Source organism: Sturnus vulgaris, chromosome 7 (assembly GCF_052056855.1).
Source record: "Sturnus vulgaris isolate bStuVul1 chromosome 7, bStuVul1.hap1, whole genome shotgun sequence".
NCBI lineage: Eukaryota > Metazoa > Chordata > Aves > Passeriformes > Sturnidae > Sturnus > Sturnus vulgaris.
The window spans coordinates 10,787,645-10,814,529 of NC_142249.1; the positions used below are offsets into that span (position 1 = coordinate 10,787,645).

General features: G+C 38.6%; 1 protein-coding gene across 3 annotated transcripts; it reads right to left on the bottom strand.

The window, feature by feature from the left end:
• Positions 1-1,114: 1,114 nt before the first annotated feature.
• Positions 1,115-26,337, bottom strand: SLC40A1 (solute carrier family 40 member 1). Of its 3 annotated transcripts, XM_014880937.2 has the most exons (9): positions 26,304-26,337; positions 26,102-26,137; positions 17,062-17,129; positions 12,710-12,869; positions 11,758-11,873; positions 11,317-11,443; positions 8,060-8,302; positions 5,466-6,125; positions 1,115-4,372 (listed from the first exon to the last, which is right to left on the bottom strand). In XM_014880937.2, exons 1-9 carry the CDS (start codon positions 26,320-26,322, stop codon positions 4,053-4,055), a joined length of 1,749 nt encoding a protein of 582 aa, XP_014736423.2. In that variant the 5' UTR covers positions 26,323-26,337; the 3' UTR covers positions 1,115-4,052. The 3 variants fall into 3 exon arrangements, with proteins under 3 accessions (XP_014736423.2, XP_014736422.2, XP_088023902.1); XM_014880936.2 differs by lacking the exons at positions 26,102-26,137; positions 26,304-26,337 and adding an exon at positions 17,322-17,454; XM_088167776.1 differs by lacking the exons at positions 17,062-17,129; positions 26,102-26,137; positions 26,304-26,337 and adding an exon at positions 15,224-15,403.
• Positions 26,338-26,885: the final 548 nt, after the last annotated feature.

Genomic DNA, 26,885 nt, shown 5'->3' on the forward strand with positions numbered 1-26,885 from the left:
TTTATAAAGTGAAGGGTCTGAGTTCACTGTTTTTCCCTTAAGAAGATTCAACTTTCATACCCCATTACTAGTGCTCACTTTATGTAAATGCTTTTGAAAACAAAAGCAGTTAAGTATTTCAGAGAAAATACAATACAGAATATACAACATACCTTGCCTTCCACAGGCAGGGCTGATATCTCAACTGCCTGGTAAGCCAAGAAGTGCAACAAGCAAAGAAACAGCGGTAGGTATCTCTAGTCATTTTACCTTTGGTTGCTCAATAGTGAATTCCTTAGGGGTTTAAAAAACTCAGAACTTTGCAAAACGTTTACAACTGAGTAAAAAAAAAAATCCAGTGAAACCATCAAATAGTAAATTGTGAAGGGACTTCTTCAGTTTAAAGAAGTATTCTTTACTTATTAAATACATAATACCATTCATAAATCTTTTTTATATTAACAGGAGTGGATATGTGCACCTACATTTTCAAGTGAGTATTTTAACACTCGTCTTAATTTGTAAGTGGCAGTGAAGAAGGCAAACATTAACAACTGGGGACAAACTATACAGGTCTGTTTCTAGGAAAATCTTAGTTCAAAGAGGAATCAGTTCAGAGCTCCTAGTGAACCAGTGCAACTTCCTTCTAAAGATCAATCCTTTGTGCAAACATATCTTTAATACACAAAGCCAGAAGCAGTCCTATATGAAATATTCTGGGTTTAGTCTTAAAAAGTACTTGACTACTAAAACTTGACCACTCCTATCCCTAGAGTTCTCACCTACAGGTTGCTGCTACAGAAGGCCATCATCTCAAATTCAGTATGGTAAAGATACATGGCAAGGTAAAATTACTTGCTTTCTGTTGCTCAGCAGGCCAAGACACAAAACTCTTCTACTGCCAATGCAAGAGCCAGGCTGAGGTTGCATGACCTTCATCTGCTGTGTCTTAACTGACCACTGGGGATGGTAAATAAAAAACAATTGACCAGAGAGTTACAAGGTCATTGAAAGATCTCAACTGCATTTGTCATTTGCTTCATGGCAGTTTCAACCCAACATATAAAAAAGTTTTCTTCACAGGATCCATGCTAAGTGTACCCAGACACCCACAAACTGAAAAATACAGGACAAATAAGTTTTCTGCAAATTTATTAATTAGCTTTAACAATAATAATACATAAATCAATACTATGTCCAGCATAAGGTTGTATAATAAAATATTTGGCTAAGATTGACTTCTAGTGTGTACATTTTTAAGGGCAGTTTTCATCCAATTTGGACTTTTTTTAAAAAAATAAATAAATACAAGGCCAAAAATGCTTACTTAATGGAAGTCCTGCTAAGTAAGTCTTCAGGCTCCACACTGCTCCAAAGCACTGCTGAGTACAGGTGTCTGCACATATCCTGGACTCACACACAAACAGGCTGTGCTCAAGCAGCATACATTTTTTGACATCCAAAACAGACCAATACACACAAGTTTTGCAATTTAAACCTCCTTAATCCTCTTCAAACTAACATTCACTTTTCTATTTTAGGATTGTCTTGCCTTCCAGCTGTGATATGCACATATGAACCCCAACCACATCATGTTTACCAAATACAAAGCTCCAGTCCTCTCCTAATAGTACTGCACTATCTAGTGGAACCATTTATGATACAAATTGCTTCTCAAATTGAACAAGACTAAATTGTTCTTGGAGAAAAAAAAAAAAAGCCTTTGGGAACAGGCAGGAACATGGCATGCTCCCAACTCTGTTTGTCATGTTTTTGGAGCTCTCTAGACTTCAGAAATACACCCTCTCTGGGACGTCTGGTGCTTAGTGCTACAGCATTAAATTTTAGGCACCCTGGGTTCTGTGCACTGTAGACAGCACATAAGAAAAAGCTGCATTTTCAGCTTTGTTTCCCTGATGGCCAGTGAGTCCAAGATAGACAGTGGCATTCAGATTTTTTAAAAGTGCAGTATTCAGGCATTCACTGACATTTGGACTATATTTGTATTTAACAATATTAAAATCTGGTCCCAATTTAAATTAGATACACATGAGAAAATATATTTGGCAAATCAGAGCTATTTCATTTACTAATGTGCTTATCATATACCACATAAGGCTATCCTTTGGACATATTTACAAATCTAGATAAGCTTGTTTTATTTGTCTTCTGACAAATTCTGCTGATGGCAAAATTCCCTTTTCCTTAAGTTACACTCAGGATTGAGTCGCAAATTTTAAATCTACTCTAAATTACACCTTTTACTTTATTATATCAAAACAAAACCCAAATTCTTGGTCAAAGTATAAACACTTATAAACCTAGTGAAAACATCCCTGAGAAGCTTTCAGCAACATAGAGTAATTATTAGGTTTGGTCCATCAGAGGAAAATCGTTACATCCAGTTATTGAACACTATGGGCTACAAGTCCATTGGTTGTACATTGGATTCCCATTCATTCCATGTCACACCTCTTACAAAACATTGTATCAGAGGTTCTTTACATTCTTTGAGAGATAATGTTATTGTTCTAAAACTTGTGATGACTGGCCTAGATTCAGCCCTGGTGTAACGCCTTTAATTTCAATGGAGTTCACACACTTACATTCCAGGGTTGAGTCTGGTAACATACATGACTGTGAAGGACAGTACCTAAAATTAAAAAAAAACCCTTCGAAGTTACAGAGGATACTTTGCACAAGTTGCTGACATTGGTTTTTGCATACTACTTATTTTGCAAACAAACATTTAACCAATATTTAAATTTAGAAGTCAGATTGCCAAGCCCTAAGAAAACTCAGAACACCACCAGGTTCAACTCTACTGAGAAAGCAAAGTGCGTAGTTTCCACAAAAGTGCACAATCGGGTTAATGACTATGGAAGTACTGTGTTAGTACACATGCAGGGTAAAAAACATATTAAAAAAAAGGCAAGAATTTATTGAACAGAGGGGACACATCATTTTCATTGCTCTGAAGTTGCTTTAGAGGGCCTCTCAGTCCATCATCTCATTGGTTTAGCAGTATTTTAGAACAAAGTCAAAATTCACATACACATCAGATAAATGCAAGTAAATCCACCTTTTGCATGAAATATTAACTACTTTCAAATGCAATTGTTTTTTAGAAACACTATTAAAGCCTGATATATTGGAAAAGTAACTAAAGCTGCTTGTATTCTAAGGCAAAAACTAAGTTAGCACTAGAATTTAACTTTCTCTACAAGTACTACTGACCTTAGCACTTTCTGTTACATCAAACCCGAGCAAACCTGCCATTTGCAATTTAAAAGCCATGCTCTGTAATATTACACCAATAGCTTCTGCTAAATGAGGCTGTTTTACTCTAAGAAGTGCAACAGAAGTGAATACAATATCTTGTACCTAACAGTTGTCTAATTTGTAAGGAAACATGCAAAAAACCTGCAAAGGTGTTTCCATAAAGTTAAACCAAAACATAAAATACTATAAAGGTTTTGGGAAAAAAAAAATTGAGTTTACTAGAAGAATCCAAGAAGGATCATAGAATATTGTGAGTTAGAAGGGACTCACAAGGACTGATGTCCAATGAGAGGATGTTTATAACAGTTTAAGAATATAGGAGAGCAGAACTGTTTATGTAAAGGAATATTGGAGTTTGAAAACTCCAAACAACCAAATACTGTATGAAAAGTTATTCCAAACTAACTAAAAAGAAGTACAAGATCTCATTTTACTCAATGAGCATAAGAATTAGTCAGGATTCATGGTGAATTGAGTGTGTATAACAACCACTTCACTCTGGGGGTCGGCAGTGGAACTTGAACAGTATTTTTGTGATCAAACACCTGATTTGAGACTTGTGGGGAACATCTGATACTGCAGTTGTCAAGATCCAAGAGGCTGTCCTCTGCCAAACGTTAAACATGTACAGGGTCACTGTAAAATGAATTTTCTCTCTTGGGACAGCTTCCCCAAACAGGTAAGTTATGCATTCAACTCTAGAGAAACACCTCAAACAGGGTCATAAAAGGAAGTATATGTGCTCAACCATGGTATTTGTGAAGCAAAGTTAGTAAAAGAAATGGATCCTTTCAGACAGTAGATGTGTTACCAGGTGGTGAACTGTCAGGGGCTGCTTTGGGATCAGGAGTGTGACATACAAAAAGTTGTTTTCCCAAGCTTTTTTGGGCAAATCTGAAGTACATTATGTGGCCCATTGCAACAAAAGACACAGAAATAAGCACCAATAAGCCAAAAGCTTCAGGATTTGGGGCCAAGATGACCATGATGAAGTGCAGCAAGTCAAGAAGATAATTCATGGAGTTTTGGACACCGTTTATGATGCCTCTTTCAGATTCTATGACGTTTTCTTGGAGTAACTGTGTGACAGTCAAATCAAAGGACCAAAGGCCTGTGGAGAGAAAAAACAGTTATCCATACTGCTGAGCTTCTCATGGCAAACTCATCACTGGCACAATTCAATTTATCCTTCCAAGCACTCACTCCTGCCAAAAATGCATAGGATAAGATAGCTTCTTGTTGACTAGAACTGATTTCACACTCACAGTCAAGAGCAATTTACTTTCCTTTTACAAAAATTTCCTGAAATAATACACAAAAACTGGACACATTAAGTTGCCTGTCACATCCTGTTTCATCATGACTATCAAGCCAATGTTTTACTCATCCTGTCCTTGTTTAAATAGCTGGCTTACAGAGGTTTACAGTGTATTCATGCTATCACTAAAGTGCAATCACTAAAATTCTGCATTAAAAAGAAAAAAAATCATGCATCTTTTAAACTATGAAGAATACACAATAATTTCAAATGGTTGACATTAAGCTTCCATACTGATTTAATCTGTTCATGATTCAGCTTTAGAAGCTTATCTTGCAAACAAACTCAATACATGTGAATCAAGAATTTTGTTCCTCCAGAATTCAGCAAAAATTACAGAAACTGAGGATAATGATTCCACAGATGACCATTACTGTTCATTACATTTACATGTGACTGCCTATTATGTTGATAGATACTAATAATATGCTAACCAGTAATGCCTTAAATTAAGCTGCCAGCCAAATCAAAGCTTCCCTTCTAATCACCAAGACAATTTTAATAAGTGCGTTTAGTTAACTGTGAAATTTGAAGGTTTTCATAGATGAGTTTAGTGTCGTTTCCTAGTAACAAGTGGTTTCATTTGGTTGAACAAAAATAATTTAGAGAGCTTTCAAAAAAATATGTTACAATCATCTCCAAATGTGGTCCTGTTAGTGACATAAAATATTCACAGAATTAGTACTGCAGTCTTCACCCTAGTGATACTATTGAAGGATCATTTAATTTTTATGTGAAGTATAATCAACTGGCCCCAGAAACAAGACTTAACACTTCAATTATTACCTCTAATTCTAAAATCAATTGTATTTAGTTGACAGGCACTGTAATTTTTAGAATTAAAAGCAGATAATAAACCAAGTTGTAATAGAAGCATAACACTTACCAACTCTAGCAGCAATGACTCCTGCAAACAGGAGACTAACAGAGATTAAAGGCACGGGCTCAGGACTCATCTCTGGGTCACTGTTAGCAGGAGCAATAGACCCGTTTAACAAGTTGGGCATTCCAGTTGCAAGAATCATTTCAGGTTCTGGAGATGCTATAGTAGGCAATGGTTCATTTTCAAACAGCCTGGCACTGATGTCAGCAAATGGGGACACAGTCAAATCCATAGGACTTCCAGGCATAAACACAGAGATGGCACATAAGATCAGACAGGCCAGCTGAGCAGCTCCAGAAATCAGGCCCGTGCGGATGAGGCCACACCTGCGCCGGAGCCAAGTGAAAGCTACTGTTCCCATGATGCCAGTGACTGCTGAGGCACCCATGAGGAGGCTGAGCACAGAGCCACTCAGCCCCTGAGTGTATGCATAGCCTGTGGTGATACAATCGAATCCCAGAACAGTCATATAGAGAAACGCAAGGCCCATGCCTGCGAGGAACACCGGCTGGTTGTAGTACGCAACCCATCCGTCCCGGAACGTTATGAAAGGCTCGGCAATCCGGGCAGCGCAGCCGACTTCCTTCTCCTGCTGCGGCTCAAAGCCAGATACATCTTTCTCAATTATTAACTGCACTCCTTCAGCAGGTTTTGTGTCACCCTCTGTAAACAGAAATGGAGCTGTCAGACACTCCTGCCTGCAAAGTGCACAGTGCAAAGCAACAGACAGCTGTCTGCTGTAAGCTCACTACTGCAGAAGTGTATCAGTCCAACTCCACTACCAAGCTTTCTCTTAATTAACTAAATTAAAATCATCTAAAGCTAAATCATCATTCTTAAATCCTAGCTGGGGAGTAAGATCAAGTAAAATTAATTCCTATCAATTTAATTAATTAAACAGTGATATGAGAAAGCACTGCCTGCTTCTAGACTTGTGACTGAATGCTCAGGCTCCACAGAGAAATTATTTGCCTAATGAATGCCAGTGTCAGCTGGCATTTTAACACAGCTTGGTATGCTAAAAAGCACTGACTGAAAAAAGAAGGGAATACTTAAACATCTGTCAGTGTCTCATGTATGGCAGAAGGAAAAGCCTGTCCAGAGGCAAAAGCTTTCAAAGCCTGACTTAAAAAACAAACAAACAAACAAACAAACAACAAAAAACCCCAAAAAACAAAACAAAAACAAACAAACAAAAAAAACAAAAACAAACAAACAAAAAAAACAACCACAAAACCACAACGCCCAACCTATGCATTTCTACAATTCCATTCTCACTGTAATAAAAGGAAAAAGGCACTTCCACTGGATTCCAAACAAAAATCCAAAAACTCACAGCAGTATTTACACTAGTAAAGAGGACAGAAATTCTACAAATGTCTGGATGCCTGAGTAGTGTTTTTATACTATTAAGTTCAAAACTCCCCATACAACAAGTGAGACACATGAAGTAGTTCAACTTTTAAAAACACAAGTCTTCTAATGAAATCAAAATACTGCAACAGCAAAGATTAAGAAGTGTTTCCTACATATTAACATTTGCTAAATACTTCATTCTCCAGAAGTGTTTAGGTTTCAAAGCTATGGAGCCTTCTACACTCTCTTGTTCTCTAATACCCAACTGCCATCAGCCTGGTCCAGCAGCTTACTGGACCAGCTATTACCACCATGGCTGGGAAGGTAGATAGATCTCTTCAGTACTTTTAATAGCAGCTTTCTAACTCACAATATATTGAGACAAGATTGTTATTTAGCATTTAAACAAAACTCAGGAATTCTTCATATTAAAAAAAAAAAAAAGAACTAAAAAACCCCAAAAAGCCCCCACCACCTATTGTAGCTGAGAGGCTATAATATGAGCTTTCAGCAGTATGCATATACTAAAAAAATGGGGAAACACTTTAGTATTTCAGCATCTGACATTTCTATTACTTCACAATAAAAGGTCTGCTTCTGAATTCAAATTTCTGATATTAAGTCTATCTAAAGTAATGTTAACATCAATTTTAGTGTTACTTATACTAACAGCCATAGTTATATACACTGCAAATCCCACTTGTACTGCTTTGCCAAGGACACAGAAGAGGTTTTCTTCCTCCACCATTTCCTGGAGTGAGTAAAAATCATTCAGTCATGGCAGAATAGAAATATGACCATCTATTCTACAACCTCCTGAAATTCTGTTAGTACTATGTGTAAGCAGAGATGAGTTAGCAAGGAATAGTCGGAGAGGCTGTAGACAGTACAGAGCCAAAGGCCTGGTTCAGCTTTTCAGTTGTAGTATATATAGATAGGAAGATTCCCTATGATCAGCCTGAAGTTACAGGGCAGACTCACTCTAAGGAGTTAAAGAAGAGAATTCATTCTTTGACTGCATTTTATGGAATTCCTCAAAAATCTGCACAAAGTATTGTTGCTTAGATTCAAGTCTCGGGTATCTATACTCCAAACCTGAAATCTCCAAGCTAGGAGCAGAAACCTATTTAGCCTCAAAAGCATTCAAAGCAGTGCCTGTGGAAGACAAAAGTCAACACGTGGCTCGACTGATGCAAAGAACATACAGTGAATTTGAATAGTCACTTGTGTGTTTTCAATACCTTTTGTTACATTCAGCTGTTTCAGTTCTGATGCTTCAACTTTTGCAGATTTGCGAGCCAGAGTAGGGGTTTTCTGATAAACCTTCCAGAGCAGCAGATATTCCACACACATTGACATCAGGTTCCAGCCAGAAATGAATCCACAGCCAATCATTGGGGATCCAAACGTCATTATCTGACCCACAGCCATTGGGGCCAAGATATTGGTCAGCTGATCAATTCTTCTTATTGTGGCATTCATATCTGTCAGAAATTATTTGAGGATATGAAATGACTGGTAAACACTTACAGTGACATATTCACTAACAATTGTGAATTGCACATATATAAAGGTAAAGCTACAAGTCTTGCTCCAACTGGCTCAAGGAGTAACCAGAGGCACCTTCAGACTTCAGTGTTTAAGTTCACTGCAATCAACCAAGGTGTTTGTAAGCCAAATCCCTACTCCTGCCAGTTTTGCCTGCATGAGGTCTTCCAGGTTTAGCATGCTGTGTTTACTGTGGCAGCATAGTCTTGGTCATCATGAGATCAGGTAAAACTGTTCATCATGAGATTAGACCACTTTTACACAGCACTGACACTGTGGACTCTAAACTCTATGCCTGTAATACTCAAACGTAGCATGCATAGCTCCAGGCAACTCATAGGGTGGAATTGTGTCTTGGGAAGATAGTAATTTATCTCCCAACACGTATTTCTTAGCCTCCTCCATTTACTTCTACTAACTCGTAGCCACAGAACCACTGTGATAGCAGCAGAACTTTGAAATGGCTTTTATATTTCCTTTTTAAGTCACATTGGTTGATGACAGCTGTAGGCATCCTTAGATCTTACTGAGCAAAGTCCTCACTCCTTTCTAGTCCTTTGATGTTTACAGTCAAAACATGCAACCCATTCTCAGCACAAATGTATCTTTCATTTGCTGCTAGGGAATGCCTCACCCTCTTCAATCTTATCTACTTTACTGTCATTAAACGTCTGGATCCCTGTAAGTTTCCAATTAGCAGTGCCATTCTTCCACTCCTAAAAGTTGCTAGGCAGTGGTTTCACACATGAAGTCCCTTATAGAGTCCTACTGTAAAATTCAAGCTCTTGAAGGGCAAATGAAATTCTACATCAGTATGAAGCTGCTTTATTGAATCTGTAGAGAATTACTTTCAAAGAAACATCCAGGTTGCTCTACTTCAGGGTCAATTCAGTGTTAACCTAGTTAACCCTCAGTCAAATAGTTAGGTTAGATACTTGCATAATATTTGGCTTTAAAAATTCCAGTTAACTAACCTTTGTTTTTTGAGTTATTTGAGGAAGGCTAGTAACTCCACTCAGAAAAGGTACAAAGAGTGAACAGGAAAACTAACTAATTAAGGGCAACAAAGGAGAAGTCAAGGTAAGTTCTTATTTCCCTATTCCACTAATCTGCATAACTAAGATTTCTCTTTGAGGAAAGGTAACAATGCAGAGATGGACAACAGTATTTGCTGCAAAGTCAGCTTCAGCACTTTTTTAAAGTGAAGGAATTTCAACAGTCTCCAGGTTACATCATGGTTAAACATAAAACAAGCCTCTTCAGCCTGGAATGGATGTTTCAGATAAATTTGTTGAACTAAGATGCTTAATCCAGTGGTTGTTTGCATTCTCAATCAAGTCACAAGAGAACTTACAGTAACCTCTTGCCTGATTTCTCAGTACAAAATGTAAGTGGTCATACAATTGTGCCTGAGCTCATGAAGCAGTGAAGAGGCAGGACTGACTCCCAGGCAGCAGTTCTCTGCAGGTGTGGTCTGTACTTGACCTCATGTGTGCTATGTGGGCCAGGGATGGGGGAGATGATTTGCTGAGTAAGATCTTACACATGAATAAAGTTTTAAGGGTTCTTATTAACCTAAGGCTTAGACAGATAGCTGCTATTTTTCTACCTGTGATTCACATGGGTGAATAAAGTTCACCTGTATTGCTGCTCTACAAAAGGCATGACCTAGAAAGCCACTGCAAGGTCAAAATAAGAGACTAGGGAGGATTATTTGTAGACTGGGAAATGAAAGTATGACACTTTTAATGCATTTAAGAATTAGCCTTTCCTGGATAAAACAGATAAATAATATTCCTTCACTGGAGATAAACATCAAGTAAAAACCTGGAATACAGGATTGAAATTTCAAAAAGGACTCTGAACTTTATTAGCAATTTAGGCACCTTTATACAAAATGAGTCCAAAAGCTGAAATGCTGTCTAAGCCTGAAGATATCCAAACTGTATCAGACAAACTTTAGTGCCAGAGTGAGAAGGTCTCAATAGTATTAAACTGCTCTGTGCCTTGTTTGCAGTTCAGTATCAGTTCCTCTATCTGAGAAGGCTTCAGTCCCCTTTAGGGTTGATTCAGAGCCCATACAGCCTGACCAAATCCATCACAAAAAGTGCTGCTTGCCACACTGTTACAATCAGAGGAGCAGCTCAACCAAGGATTGTTGTACACCCTTTGGTGTAATTTGCCTTGTGCCTCCTTAGTGGGAGTCCCAATCTCTCACATCCAGGAAGTATCACAACTGCCAAGCTGCAATAGAGTATGAATGGGAATGAATTCTCACTCCTAGTAGTATCAATGTCACTGTGCAAGTGCAGGGCACAGGGGGAGAAGCAAAAAAAAAAGTTTCTAGGCAAAAGATGGTTTAGTGTGTAGTCTATGCTCAAAAGCTCCAGATGTCAAAGGAAAGCACAGCTTCCAATTCCAACTGAAGGAAAGTGTTCACAGCTCTGAGCTAGACATCTAATGCTAGAGAAATTCAAGGTTTCAAATGTGCCTGTATGCATAGTATTACCTACTGGCAATTTCCTAATATACCTACGTAACAGTTCTGGACTTCATTCTCATGCATCTTTCTTTGACCCCTATGAGAGGAGCCCAGTTACGCAAGAGTTCTCTGTTTCATTCCAGGGACCTAAAAATAAAGTATTGCAACACTTGGCTTGTTCAGCAAGACTAGTTTTTCTAACAGAGCTGCAGAAAGACTAAAGGGAGGGCAAAACAAATTTGGGTATGCCAAACTGAACTGTAAGCACAGCAGTAATTTGTGATCTCAGTAGCTGCATTCCAGAATGAGGAAGAGCAAAATAAAGGCTGCCCTTTTACTTGATGTTTTCTCATAATATCTGGAACTCAAAGATGCACTGATCTCTGTAAAACTCTAGTCTTAAAACAAAAATAAACTCAAGCTTAGAAAGCAAGACATGCAAGGTATTATAAAGGCAATATATTTCACCTGCCAGTTTGCTTCTGTCTTCCCCTGCAACCACAACAATCCAGTCCCTCTGAATTGTGATCGCTGTGGCAGTGCTGGCCAAATTGGCAATATTTGCTATTGTGATAACCAGGATATAGCACAATGTCTAGAGAGATGAGGGGAAAGAGTTATAAGGTGAGAAAACTGATGGAGATCTCCACTTTCTACAGAAGCAGAAAATACTTTTATATTTGATTCCATACATTTTAGCATTATTCTTCACACAAAACAAGATCAAGTCTACAATTATTGGGAGAAAATCATCATCTGTTTACTAACAAGTTCAGTTTCATTTGCCAGTTCTGGCTCCCAGAAATGTCTATACAGATTAGAGAGAAAAAAGTAAAAATTCATCCATCTCCCATGCTTCCCAAAGTTTCTTCATAAATTAATTTCTTATTAATAAGTTGAAGCACTCACAAGAAGCCATCCATGGTATAATGTCAAAAGCTGTGTCTTAAACAAGAAGATAATCATCAGGATAACACCACACAGGATTACAGATGAATTCTGCACAATCAAGGATGTCTGGGCCACTGTTTTAAACCAAACAGAGAGCAACAGTTATGAACATAAGAATGAGCTAACTATAGCCTTAAGGTGGATATAATTAAGGAATACACACAGATTTATTAAATAACCCTATTTTCCTAGTCTTCCCCCAAAATACAAGTGGCAAAAGTATACTTCATAGTAGATTCTGAATCTTCCATTGTCTTAGAGAAACAAACTAGTATCTAATTTAACTTCACAGCTCATGATTTACACTCAAAATAGGTCTTGTCTCAATCTAAGTCCCTGTTTAAATGCTAATAGTATGTTTCAAGTAGTAAAAAAAAAACCTAGCTCAAGCTTCTAAAATTCATCTTCAAGCTACCATGGAAGGGATACTATTTTGAAAATTTTTGGAAGGTAAAAATTCATTTGAAGAACTTGATCCCATTTTATTTATAAGACAGACTAGAGCATATATACAATATGCATAATGCAAATGCAGTGTTTACATTTAAATGAATGATGTTTGCATCCAGGCAAAAGACAACAAAAAATACAAGTGTATGTTAGTGTTTTAATGTAAGAAGAATTTGGTCTTTAGTCCTTAAAATTACATATTTTTAACCTTTTGTGTTTCCATACATCTCTACACATCACATGGGTTTAGCCTGAGTAACAGACATGATTTAAAACTGTTTTCCTCTTGTCTTTGAGAGGATCTTCATATAACCATCACCACTCTGAAACCACTCCACGCTTCTTAGAAGAGATGAGCAAGCCCCATTCTCATATTTGACTCGAGCAATTAACTCTGTCTTCACTTTTTAACATTTACTTAATGATAGATCAAATTAACAACCTGCTCTAGGCATCTAACCTTTGAGCCTGGAGTTCTTGTCCACCCAGTCTCCAATAAGGGCTCCCAGGAGAAGAACTGATCCTGCCACAACCAGGCCATAGACCGCAGTCAGGAGTAAGCTGTTTCCATAAAGTTCAACCAGGAACACAGACACAGCAAAATGCCACATACGATCTCCCTTTAAGAGTAAGAACATACACAACATTACTGGTTACTCTTTAGAAGTACACAGGTTCACTATTTGAGTAAAGCTCTGTCAAAAGTCTGCACTAAACTGGAGGTTTGTTACACATACGGAGGTGGTGCAGGGGTTTTTGTGGTTGTTGGTTTCTCGGGAGGTTTTTTGATTGCTACATCCTGTTACCATTGATTTTATCCCCGTATCATTAAGATCATCTCTCTTAACCAAGTGGATCATTACAGCTGGTAATACCACAAATCCAAAAATGCCAGGTATTTTCTATTAGTATATTACTGGACAAAGTCTGTGACCAGCCACATCTAACAAGCCTCAAAAAGCTTACACAAATTCTCTGGCACAGATCAAATATTAACAGCAGACTTACTGATCACTATTTAAATAACTTTTCAAGGCAGCAGTTTGCTCTTAGATGATCAAAGCTTAAGTGCTGCTTTATAACATAACAGTGAGTCAAGTAGAAAGTCATCATACAAATCAGGATAGATATGGGTAAATGTTAACTGAAGTTTCTGAAATCAATGGACTTCAGCTGTTCTTAGTTTTCAGCACTGGCAAATTACTCCGAGGAGGCAGAATAGCATAGGTCATTTATCCTGTTCTAAACTCACTGCTAGTTCAGCCTACTCAGCCTATTGCTAATTTCACCTAGTACCTAGAACAAAACACATTCATGTTCTGATACCACTTGCTACAGGTACAAAAAGGACACCCAAATTGTTAAACACATCCAAGTGAAGTCATCTTAATCCTATTCAAATCATTTTTAGGTTTGCTAATAAATACATGGAGGTTTTTGTTGTCACACCTCCCTTTACTTTTAAACATATTGCAGCAATACAGAAAACGCTTTCTGTAATCAGTAAGAAAGCAGATGAATAGAAATCATTCATACCATTCTAGGGCACACAGGTTGTTTAATCAGGGTCTCTAACATGAGTCTTCGACAAACTAAACATGAAACTGTTTTCTTCTGCTGCCTTATCTTAAATAAACAATTGCTATGTGATACAGCAAAGAGTACAAATTTCTAAGGACCTTAAATATTCAGAAGGGCTGGGGGAGGTATAACATGAAAGTACTTTTAAAAATCAAAGCCAGTCAAATCTAACTTACCATGTAACACAGCAATCAAGAGATATATAAAAAGCATACTATTTGGAGGGTCAAAAACCTGCAAAGTGTGACTAGTCTTCAGCACAGTACAGACGCAACAAGCACTTGCCTTTTAATGTTATTTGAGTTCACTGAAGGAGGTTTCTGTAAACATTGTAACATGTAAACTTTGATACTTGTTTCATTAAACACAGGCTGAAAAAATATATTCCAATCATGGAATGAAAAATTTCATCTGTTCAAATAAAAACCTCAGGGTATTTTGTATGCTTTTTTAAGTAAATCCAATGACAAATGCTCCTATAAGCATGATCATCTTATATATACCTCCTCACATACATTATAAACCATTTTTCACTCAAGAGACACCTAAAGCCTTCTGTAAATACGTTCCACTTAGATTCCGTGGTTAGTTAGTAGAAATACATACAAAATATCCCAGCAATGAATCCATAGGCATATAATTTCACAATTCCAGCTTTTACTTAAACTTAGTAAGACTTGAGGTGCTACTTTATAGAATTTCACTTAGAATACATGCAGGTGTATTAACCCAGATAACTGTTTATTAAGCTAGAAAAATGAGAAAAAAAATGCTTTCATATTAAGTTTGGCTTTTTTTTTTTATGCGTAGATGTTTCAGTTACTGGATTCTGACAAAACGAAAGAGGCATTTAAAAAAAACCTAAGCATACACAAGTCACTGCCAATCACCACTGTCAGAGTGAAAAACAATTTCACTTCAAACTCATGGAAAGGTTCCTTTGACTCCAGAGACATGGTTTTGCTGTACACTTCATCTAAGAGCCTGTGAACACTGTTCAACTTTTTCCAACACATTTACCCAGAGTATTTTGATCAGGTCAACTCACAGCAGTAAATTTTGGGGAAACAGCTGTTACAACCTGAAAGTATGATTTTCTTTCAAGAATTAAAAACCACAAAGTATAGGCAAAGATAAAGGAGAAAAACAATATTAGTGAATTGCAGAGCTTTGTAGCATGTATGTCATTTCAAGTTAAAATGTATTGAAATTTGAACAGCAATTATTGTCTTTGGAAACAGGCAGATCCTTGATGACATACACTTAGCCACACTTTGAGACATTTTAAGGTGGGACTATTTCAAAACTTCTAAATAGCTACAGCTGTTCAGCATCACTATCCTTTTAAAGACAGCTCCTCCCCTTCTGTAATTATAATTACCCTTATAATCACCTTATACTGAATGTATACAATCCCACGTCAGAAGTGAAGCCAACAAGTTGATGAATAGCCAGGCTACCACCTACTGACAGCCTCCCGAGGCACACAGATAAGGCTGGGAAGTTGCAATCAGCTGATCTCCTGGGAAACATTAGGCCTGACACCAGCAAGGTGAACCCAGTTCCATGCTGTTCCTTCTTTATTGCTGAGGGATAGACAGCAACAGCACAAGACTGAGACTCCAGTTCAGCATTGTTGTCCAGCCTATAAAGATCCCTGAGGCCAGGCACACACTCCCATACTTGACTGAGCAAGGGCCCAACAAAGTCTAGACATTTCTGGAGATGTGACATGTTTAATCATTTACAGCTTCTCTCGGCATTTGGGAATGGCATAGTAACACAGAAACCTAATTAACTCTCTCAATTACATCAAAATCCCTTTTCTGTCAGGTTTTTTTACTGCAGACAGAGCCACTCTAAGACAAAGATCATCTATTACTTGGTGTTCTGAAGATTCAGGTATTTGTTTACTGTTCCTGGTAGAAAAAACCTTCACACTACAGGAACACCAAAGCTTAGGACATACAAAAGGTGAAGTCTTGCACCCAGTTCTGTCAAAATAAGCTGTTGCAGAGTAACTTCTGTTGTTTGAGCAGATTTGGCTGGGGCTTTTTGAGTCAAGATTTTCAGCACAAAACCCACCAGAACAGGACCAGGAGTATCCCATTAATATTGCTAAACAGACATGTTATAGTCTACCATTTGTTACTGTGTGCAAGATTGTTTTCTAACTCTGCTTTGTCACCTTTACTCAGAGCAAGCCCACGGCAGAGCTATGAAGCACTGGTCAGAGGAGTAAGCAGGGTTGGCCAAATTGCCAGTGAGGCACTTTGTGGGCATGACTGACAAAAAATGAGCATGCAGGCAACAGCCCTGACCTCTGAAGGAGCTGTTCAGCTCGCTGCTTTTCAACATTAACAACTGCCAAAATACTGCACTTGTTTAAACAAACATTTGACACCATTCAAAGACTTCTTTCACTAAAAGAAACATCAGTACAACCTTTCAGGTTAGTGAAAGCAAGAAGCTCCAGAATTAGGCATGCACTGTTGTAAGTGTAGATGAGCTACTTGTTGAACACATACATCAAACCAGTCCAAACACAGGACCAAAACACAAAACAAGGAAAACGGGGGGAAACTTTCCATTTATTTTTGAACCAAGCCATCGCATGGAGACTTACAATTGTGTTCAAATACACACATATTCTTAGTTTTATTCTGTGGAACAGAACCAGAATGGCTATTTTTAGTGCACATCTTAAGATATCTTTCTTTTCAGTATTCTTCAAGTGAGCAAAAGCTGGTATAGTAAGCTATATTAGCACAGAAGGAAAGCATTTCAGGAGGCAAACAATTTTACAGAGGACAACTCCTGATGCTTTCAACAAGTTAGTACTGCCACTCACTAGCTGAGTCCATTGTAAACACTGAGCATTTCGCATTAGTAAGTATATGAGTCCTTTACATATAATGCTGCAATGGGCTGTCTCTCATTCTGCTCCTCTATAAGGAGTCTCATTGGTTCTAGTTATCTACAAACGTTAAAAGGTATAGAAGCAGTCCCTCCAAAAGTACTGCACTGCTCTGCACTAAAACTAAACCTATTGTAAGGTACCTTGTAAAGATTATGAAGACTTTTAACAGGTGTTAAAGTTAAGGTATTGCAACAAGACCTCTATGGTGGTGTGCTAATTTGTGAAGATTTTTAGAAAGCAACAATAAAGCTCAGGTAAATCACAGTCAAATTAATAAAATCCTACTTCTACCAGGCCAGTATTTTACTTACCCAAGTGGACAGTGCATGTCCAAGATAAAGAAGAAACTTTGCAGACGTAAAATAGGCAATCACAGATCCTAAATGAGAAACAAGAAACAGATGCTAAAGCAGACGCGGGCACATCCACCGCATTTCGGTACAGCGGACACCGTTCTGAGAGCGGCGGCGCCGCCGGTACACGGCGGGATTTGGTGCCCCCCACCCGCGGGCAGCCCCGCCCGGTCACCCGCGCCCGCGAACCGCTCCGGACGCGGCCCGTCCGCACTGACCGCCGCGCCGCCGGCCCTCCGGCTCCGCTGCCCGCGCCATGCCGGCCCGCTCCGCCGCTGCTCGCTGCCGAGAGAAGGGGGGACGCGCGGCTTCGCTCCGTGTTGCCTTCCCCGACTTAGCTAGCACTGTAGCTGAAGTCGGAAAGCCTTGGCCTTATGCGCCGCGGGCGGCGGGGACGCTCCGCCGCGGAGGGGCCGAGCGCCGCTCGACGCCCGGCTCGGTGCTCGGGGCTGCCGAAAGCGTCGGGCTGGGAATCCGCGGCGCACCGCCCTTTGTACGCGGCGGCGGCACCGCCCCCGCCCGGCCCGCCCCGGGGGCGGCTCCGGCTTCGGCTCCGGCTCCGGCTCCGGCCCCGGCCGCGGCCCCGGCAGCGCCGGGGGGCCAGCCCCGGGCAGGCGGCGCTTCATGCCGGAGCCTCGGGCACCGCGGGTGATACCCCAGTAACCGAGAGCCCGGCTTTCCGTGCTGTGGACCTCTTGCTCCTGCCTCTGGCTCGGCTTTCTGCTGTTGCCTTTTTGCTGTTTCCTGGCATTGTTAAAAACGTGACGTTCTTGAATATGCAGATTCAAGAGGCTGGGATTGTAAGAGAAGCGCCAAGTACCACCAGCCTGTGGTTAAAACACTGCCAAAGACAGTGGTCTCAATTCTGAGCTTCTATAAAAAAAGAATCCTAAACAGGGTACCAAAATTTAAGCTGTTTAATTGAAATAGCATTTCTGTTCTAATGAAGATGGTGTGGCTCAGTTGCTGCTGGCTCAGGCTCTTTGCTTCAGATGAAGCATCCCAGTTCCTACCCTATATAGTTTTTTTTGCACACTATGTGACCTACTTTTGGTAATGACCACCACAGAAATCGACACGTTTATACAACTTTTAAAACGGTCAAAATGTACAATAAGCTAGATATTTTTCAAGATGAAAATATTTAAGAATTATCTGTCCTTGTGCAGTAGAAATCATAATGATTGTTCTTGCCTGCCACAGCTGAGATTATCTGTTCATAGGGTAATACTGTGAAGTTCCCTCCTCTGTGTGTAAAATTGCTTTTTGTTTGGGTTGTGGGGTTTTTTGTTTGATATTTTCTTTTTTTTGGTTGGTTGGTTGGTTGGTTGGGTTTTTTTTCCCCAAGTATATAGGCCACTACAGTAACAAATGCCTGACATAACAGACCAATAACCTGTCCTGGTGTTGCCCCTCCTGTGATCTTGTTCAAAGTATTCTTACATTAATTATATGACTTTCTATGCATGAATCATGGATTATACTTTGCATAATGGGAACTATGCCTTGGGAAAAAATAATTCAGAAATAAATTTTCATATAAACATAGGAAGCTTAAAATTGCTATTTAAATGGGATTGGTTATCCTAGGTGAATTAAGTGTTTCTTATGGTATATTCCTTAAAATTTTGCAGAAAATCTTTTCTCAGATTGGCATCAAAAGCAGAGTAAATTTTCTTGATGGTTTTTCTTATAAAGCTTTTTTGCTTAAACTGTACTCTTCTTTACTAACAGCTAAAAAGATAATTAGGATAATTTTCCTAAACCTTAACAATTTTAATATTATTACCCATGTTAAATAAAATCCCTACAGCATATCAAAACTGATATTTAGTGGTTTTAAGTGTCTTAACTGTCAGTTCTTGTACTTTTACTGACAAGAGCAGTGTATTCCACAGGTAGACACAGAGAAGAACTGAGGTCTAAGCCCTGGCTGTTATTTGTATGTCAGCAGGAAGGCAGCACAATCTGAGGAGCTCTGTGTGACAGATACCTGCCCTGCTCTGCTGCAGACTGTCACGTTGGACTCACATCTTTTGCAGCCCTGTCGCTGGTGGCGCTCACGGCCACTGTTATGGTTTGGTTACTGGATTGATGGGGTCTGATGTGGTCTGTCAGGTACGTAATGCATACATACATACATTCATGTGATACAGCAGCAGTTCCTCCAGTAACAACACAACACTTACCAGCACAGTACTGCTGGTTAGACCTTCTTTTGTTACTAGACAACAACGTGGGTGAATTAGAATTTAAATAATAATTTCTGATTGAGCGTTTACTGAACTTTATACAAGTGCACTGGATGATATAGCTGAAATCATCATATTTGCTATTTTTTCTACTGGCAATTAATTGGGTTTGGATGATATTTAAGTTATGACAAGAGACAAAGAAAACATGGAAAACATCTTTTGAAATTTGAACAGCAATGGTTGCTAAATGTCTCTGGGATTTCTCTCATGGAAGAACATATGCTGTGTCCAGTATGACACAGAGTGAAGCCAGTGTGTGTCTGGAATGCTGCTCCAAGGGATGTCAGGGGAGGCTGTATCGTGTGCACACAGTGCACAGTGTGTGACTGCACGGTGCAGATAAACCATGCAGTTTGTCCACTGCAGGTCACACATGTCAGAGCCACTCACACAATGACACAGGGGACTTGCTGCCAGCCAGGATTTCTTACATCCAAAGGCATATATGTGATATCCTTTTCTTACAGTTTCCCTGCCGAATGTCCAGGGACTGTAGACATACAGCTAAAAGGCCACAGCTGATTTGTGAGGCATTACCAAAAGCAGGGGAGTTGCTTTCAATTGAAATAAATTCGTATTTTTATTAATATTCCACTAAATCCAAATTTTATTAGATTGCTTTGTGAAGCCCTTGTAAATATATTTTTCAAGATGCAAATCTTTTTTCAGGTTGACTGGCTCACCAGAGTCTTTTCATAACATTTACAGATTTCTGATGCATTCAGGGAGGTGTTTAATAGCTGGAAGTTGTACGAGAGGAGTTACCAGTTTTACTTGGTACACCCTCGACTCAGCAGTCTTGCAGCAACAATTTACACAATGGCACAGCACACCAGCCATGGATTTAAGACCAGACCTGACTAATGGTCACTGGCAGAATGAACATGGAGATAGAAAATTGGGACTTAAATTAATAAGATATATATTTATGTTATAGTCTTCCTAGCTAAAGTTTTTTTCAGTGGATAAATTCCATATGCTTTCTTAAAAATATATTACTAATATAATTTCTCTAGGTATTATTTGAATGAAGAAATATAAATACTAAATTAGTTTTTAGATTTTTAAAGTTTCTGATTAAAATATAAAATTTATTTCATTCAAAAGACATTCTTCAAAGTATTTCTAACAAGACAGCTGTGCAGAACAAAATAAACTTATATTTCATTTTTCTGGCAACAAAGGCAACAATTAAACTATAAGATGTAAACAACTGAAAATATTTTCATTATTGGTAAGTGCATAACTATGATGTCAGTAATAGTCAAAGATTCACTTCCAGGTAAGACACAGCTTAAAAAATAAGAGAGGATACACTTTGGCTTTAAACAACTGCCCACATCAGTGGCAGCTTCTTTAAGCACTGTGCTTGTAATAGAGCTGCTGAACCTAGAACAATAGCAATTTTACCAAATAATACTCGCAATTGACATCATGGTTTAACCAAAGAGGCATGAATCATAGTGAGAGACCTCATGCACACTTGGATCTTACACTCAGCTGAGAGGTTTCATGAAGTTTAATTATCATGCTGTTGCCATTCTTCATTAAGACACACCTCTTGGTGGGCAAAGTGGTTTTTTTATTCATTTAGCTCACACAAGGCCTAGCAAAACTGGAAAGAATATATATAATCTGTGTCTTTTGAAGAGTGACACTCAGAAGCCTTTACTGCACTGCCCCCTGCTATGACTTAGGCATGGGAAGCTGTGGCTGTGCTGCTCATAACCCCACATATTCAATTCCCAGAACTGCCACCTCGGTATCAGCTGACACGCCAAGTTTACAGTGCTCTTGCCCAGGGAAACAGGCAGAGGTGGGGTAGAAAAGTCTCCCAGGTTTTACTCCAGACCTGTTCATGTCACCTACATGTTAGCAGTTTGAACATCTATACCTACTAATGGCCCTTAACTAAACAGCCACTCCCTCCCACTTTCTCTAAGACCCACAGTGGGGTGCTCTTATGGCATTTGTTTCATTCAAGGTGATGCCTCCTGTCTCTCAGGGCTAGAAGGCAGATCAGTCATTTTAACCTGAAACAATCGTAATTTCAGGACCAGAGCTAGGCTCCTGTAACAAACTCTTATGAGAAAATCACCCAGAACCTCCAGCAAATTCAGAATTGAGAGGGTTTTTTGAGAAGCTAGAATAATCTTGCTTATACACAACTCTAGCTCAGGGAGCTGAACCAGCTCTGTGTTTACATAAGCAAGCTAAACATTTGTAGCTGATAAGTGATAGCCTGACTAGTGACCAAAACAACTTAAAATCATATGTTACATGTTTGGCCGTATGTTACATGACAACTGGTTTCAAGAAGAGACTCCTTTTGTCCAATCTTTCTCAGTCATAAGAAAACACTGTACCCTAAACTCAAATAAAGAAAACATCTTGTGCCAAATGAGAAAAAAGTAATTAAAAGAAGACACCAGATCTACTTAGGGACAAGTGGATGTTTTGCACCCAAACCTCAAGAGTAACATTTCTGCAAACTGCCTATACCATACTGCACATTCGTTCTCAAGAGAGGGAATTATTTACTTGAACTGGAACACTGTGTTGAGGAAGAGACTGAAATGAGTCTGAAGGGTAAGATAACAACCTATGTGCAATTTGAGCTCATTTGGTTTGTTTTCTTCATTAGAATTTACTGCATTTTGTCTCCTATTGGGTGTCATTGTTCTGTTACTAAACAATACAAGAATGCTTAATAAACAGTATTTTGTTTCCTGTGTGTATTCTAGTATGCAATATGAAAAAAATGGGATTTTTTTTTCCCACAGCCTTCTAATACCTATGAATTTTTCCTTCGTTCCTTAATTCATTGTTAAGGAATTTTGATACATACATTAAAATCAAATATGAAAGCAAGTCAGACAGTGTTTGTATCCCTTAAAAAAAACAACTATTAAAAGTAAAATGTGTCCTTCTCTTAAATAACTCCTGTTGGAGGTTATGGTTGACCTCTTTAAGACAGTCAGATTCTACTATCCCTGTTCACCTTTCTGCAATGTTTTATTCTGATTCTATGCCAAGAAAATACTTAAAAACACATTTTAAACTTCAGGCACATGTTTAGTTTCCATTGATTTCAATGAAATAATGAACAAATAAAGACACTTCTAGATTTAAGACAATGTTGAAAAACTTCTTGGAATAGATGTGAATCAGGGAATACAAGTTTCTTTTGACCTGCCACTAGCTTGAACTGAACAACCTGTAGTATCAGTGATCCCACAGCAGGAAAAGGGAAGAACTTCAGTTGCACTATCAATTTCTGTTTCTGAGTGTCTCCAGAACAGTCTTTATAAAAACATGTTTGTCTTTGGAGACCAAGATACAGTTATGCTCAAACCAGCCACAACTTGAAAGCAATTGTTTGGAAGGCAAAGCATAAAGTACAAGGCGTACTTAGAATCACGTGATGAAGTAAGCTATATGCCAGCAAATAAAATCATTGATTTCAACTCTTCTGTGGTTATACAAATAACATGCACCTCAACAGCCAGCAATTGTGTAGCCATCCATCTTGCAAGTAGAACCCTTCACCCATATACCTGTATGAACAGGGCTCTGCACACAAAGCCAAATACATCTTCAGCAAAACCTGCAGAGATGAGTCTGGCACAGTTCTGAGTACGAGAAAAGCCTCATACTACCACCTGCCTGCATTTGATGTTAGACAGTGATTACCTAAGTTGCCATATCTTATTAAGAATAATAAGCCAGTCTTTTTCCCTTTGCAATGTCATTACCATAACCCTTTGGTGTTAGTGCTATATTGATTATTTACAATAATAATAACAACATAATAATCTAGTAATTAGTCATAATTGTACAATTACTTAGACTTTAATTCTCATAAATCCTAACCGTAGCTTTCAAAGAACAGTTTACCAATCAGACTCAATCAGATACCTTCTTCACCCTGATGGTATATGCCTTCACTAACACAGCAAACTTCAACTAACTGTTGTTGTTTCAGCCAGGGAAAGCTGTTCCCATAGAAAGCTTTGTCCATCGTCAGGCTATTTTCTTCAAGGGTGGCAAGCATAATAACCAATTTAAAAATTTAAAAACAAAACCAAAACCTGAAAATTTAAATTTGTTTTGTAATTTCTTTTATAAGGGCTCTAATAAGGACATTCATATTAATATTGTTTCGTTGATTTTCTAACTAATCTGAAGTGAAAGTTAAGATAATACCATGGAAAGCATTCTCTCTGATTCATTAATGACACCCAGGGCCTGAATCACATTCCTGAGATACTGCCAAGGAGACTCTGCAATGTCCAAAACAGAAGGTGGAATCTGCTGGCAGCAGTATATTAATGTAGTGTGCTCAGGGACAGGACACAAACTCCTCTGCCTTGGAAAGTTTATCAAAGCCTTTGGCCCTAGAGGTGGTCTTAGCCCTCAGTTTCAGCTCTGTGCAAACGCTGTTTTATCAGAGCTGGAAACGTGGCTTTACCTGTTTCTGCAGAGCTCTTATTTTTTACAAATCTTAAGCACAAATCTACTCAGTACCTTTAATCAGCTAACAAGAAAACACAAATATGACTGATAGCTTGCTGTTATCTAATACTTCTCCACCCTATTATTATGGCTAGCACTCCCAAATGGATGAAATGATCATTAATAAATTAAGGGAACTGATATGGAAAGTTAGCAACATCATGGGGTTCTGGTCATATGAAACCTGGCACCTGAGTCTTGAGGTAACAAGAATCCTTTCCTGACATATTAATGTCAGGAAAAAGGGAAAATATTTTCTAACAACTTAAAACAACTATGAGAAGGAAAAAAATCTGAAGAAGTCTGTATATTACTAGTACTGCAAAGAACAGATGTATGATAGCTAAATTCTTAAACTACACCACATGGGTTCACACACAGAAAATGTAAAACAATGGCAAGACCAAAGGATTTCAAATTGTCTCAATACAGTACATTGATTTATTTTTTCTGACCTCAGCTGGGGCTGAGGGAGGGCTTTTCCTTCACTGCAGAAGAGCTTGACTTAAGTTGCTTTTCAAGGTAAATTTCAAGTATTCTTTTAAGTCTATGGGCTGCTCACTAATTATGCCTTCAGTCCTTTAAAACACATAACTGCCTATTACTGTATTCAGTAGAAATACTCAAACATTAATTATGCACGTGCTTCCAAGTGTTTTCAGGATGAGAATCCATGCCAAAGTCAATTAAGTACAGGGTTCCAAAGTGGTTGGGAAATTATAAAGGATAAACAGGCAGAGGATGTTTCTTAAGTGAAGGTGCAATTCTGGATGTCAGACATGGTCAGAAGCATTGTTATGATGTGTTTAACCTTGCGAGCAAACATAAGAGTTGTTGTAACCTATAATTATGAGAGACAATGTTGTCACAATTAAACCTCTAACTAATGTCTATTTACACAATATTCACATCCATCCTGAGGAGCACAGGTTTTTCATTTGTGAATTCCTTTCTTCTGTAGTCTTTCTGTTTTGACCACATTCTTATTGCCAGCAATCGATTTCATACCTCCCCTTGCAAAACAAGTGTTTTGTTTATGCTCTGTCCATAACAAGTTTCAAGACAGTGATTAATTTAGATGAAAAACTTTGCAGTGACTACATGTTATGTAGGGTCAAAATAAGTTGCCAAACGTAGGCATCTAGCTCAGGAGACCCTGTGAAAGTAAAACACCCAAATGGCAACTACAACATAGGTCCTGTAAGAGACCTGAGCTCTACAGGTGTATTAATTGAGTGACAGAAAGGATAGCCTCTATCATGTCAGATGGTAATAGATGTCTAAATTTAGAAAAACAGATCAAATTCCTACTCTATAATAACCTTACTGAGGCTCTTGTATCATTAGGACAGCATGTGTTTTATTAGTATGACAATTTTTTGTCTTTTCTCAGAGTACTTTGCCAGTCTTTCTACAGTGACACTAAGCAACACTTCTGCACTAGATTTTACAGCAGCACTTTTGCACACTAGGTTTTACTGAAACACTGTGGAAGAACGTAGGTTCAGGGAGACTGAGAGCCACCTCTCCAAATTTACTTCAGTCTTTGTGTCCAGCATTTTCCACTGGAAAACCCTACACACAACCAGTTGAAATGATAGCACTTAGTTGTAATTTGTATGGTCTGAGTTTGGCCAGCTTTCTCCAGGATGATCCCTTGGAGCCAAGAGAACCCTTGGATGGAGTCTTAGTGGGGAACCTGACTGGTTTTTAGGAGGCAGTCTGAAAGGAGAAAATGAGGCCTCTACAATATATGAGCTTCTGCTCTTGCAGTGGTAACCAGATAAGGTACTGACTAAGAAGGTGAGAATCATCTTAAATTGTCCAAGGGAACATGCCTGTCTTCACAATCATTATTCCTTAGAAAGTTAAATACATGGATATAGGCTGTGGGAATCACTGTTTGGAATAAAATAGTTCAGATCCTTAGCATTTAGTACAGGAACCTAGACTTGGAGATTTATAGGAAACCATCAAAAGAAGTATTTAATTAACTGATTCAAGACATGAGCTCCATTCTTGTGATTTCTTAGGTACAGCCATTTAGTTAGAAAAATTACAACATTATGCTCTGATATGTGAAATTAACAAATGTAAGATTCAGTCAATTCAAGGTTTATTACTTTCTTTAAAACGCACAGTCCAAGAACAGGACATAAGGGGACAAGAAGGCTGCACGTTTACTTAAGTAGGAAGGATGAGGGAAGAAAGAAAAATGAAAACTGTACCTGCCCATTTGCACATGATCTGATCTCCAGTGAGGCCTGCAGGAAGTAGAAGGCAGATGGGAAGAAAGCAAGCAAAACAAAAAAATCAAGTCTTTGACACACAGGAGGACAAGACTGAGAAAGAGACTAAATCCAGCGAGTGACCAAGAGAGCGGGTGCCAGCCCCTTCTGGATTTTGATCTTAGATTCCGTGCTGACTCACCATGTGGCCGCCAACCCATGGCTCCACCTTCATGTTTCAGTTTCTCATAAGCAGGCTACTATTTATCTGTTAGCCTTACGGACTGCTGTAAAGATAATTAATAAATGTTTGGAAAGTACTTTGAAGATGAAAGGCCAAATTCACAGTAGGAGGTCACTGAACTGATTTGTTCTTTCCTTTGCGGCAAAAACTGTCTATGCTTGGAGAAAGCAAGCGAGAAATCACCATTTGTTATTGCCATCTACTCCTGTCTCTACATATCTTCACCTGCTATTATACTCTGTGTTTAGCTAATGTTTGATTCAAGTAAATCATATGTGTACAACTATTTATCAACTAATCATGTGCCCAACTGATTGTCAGATTAGATTCCAAGTGCAAATGGTGTACAGAGGACTGCTGATTATCCTAAATATGACAAATATATTTAGCATTGGTCATCAGCTCTCTGAAGCTGGAACCATTTTTAAGGGTTTTTTTTCTACCTTAGCATCAGAGTAAACTACTGATGACAGGTGTTTGTTAAAATTATGTATTGTTAAACATATTTATAAAAATCACCACAAAGTGACTTTCCCTAAC

Coding starts and splice junctions, on each gene's coding strand:
- SLC40A1 (XM_014880937.2), bottom strand. Junction 17,130..26,101: donor GATCATGTGCAAATGGGCAG/GTACAGTTTTCA, acceptor TTTCTCATTTAG/GATCTGTGATTGCCTATTTT. Junction 11,874..12,709: donor CAAGAACTCCAGGCTCAAAG/GTTAGATGCCTA, acceptor GGTTTAAAACAG/TGGCCCAGACATCCTTGATT.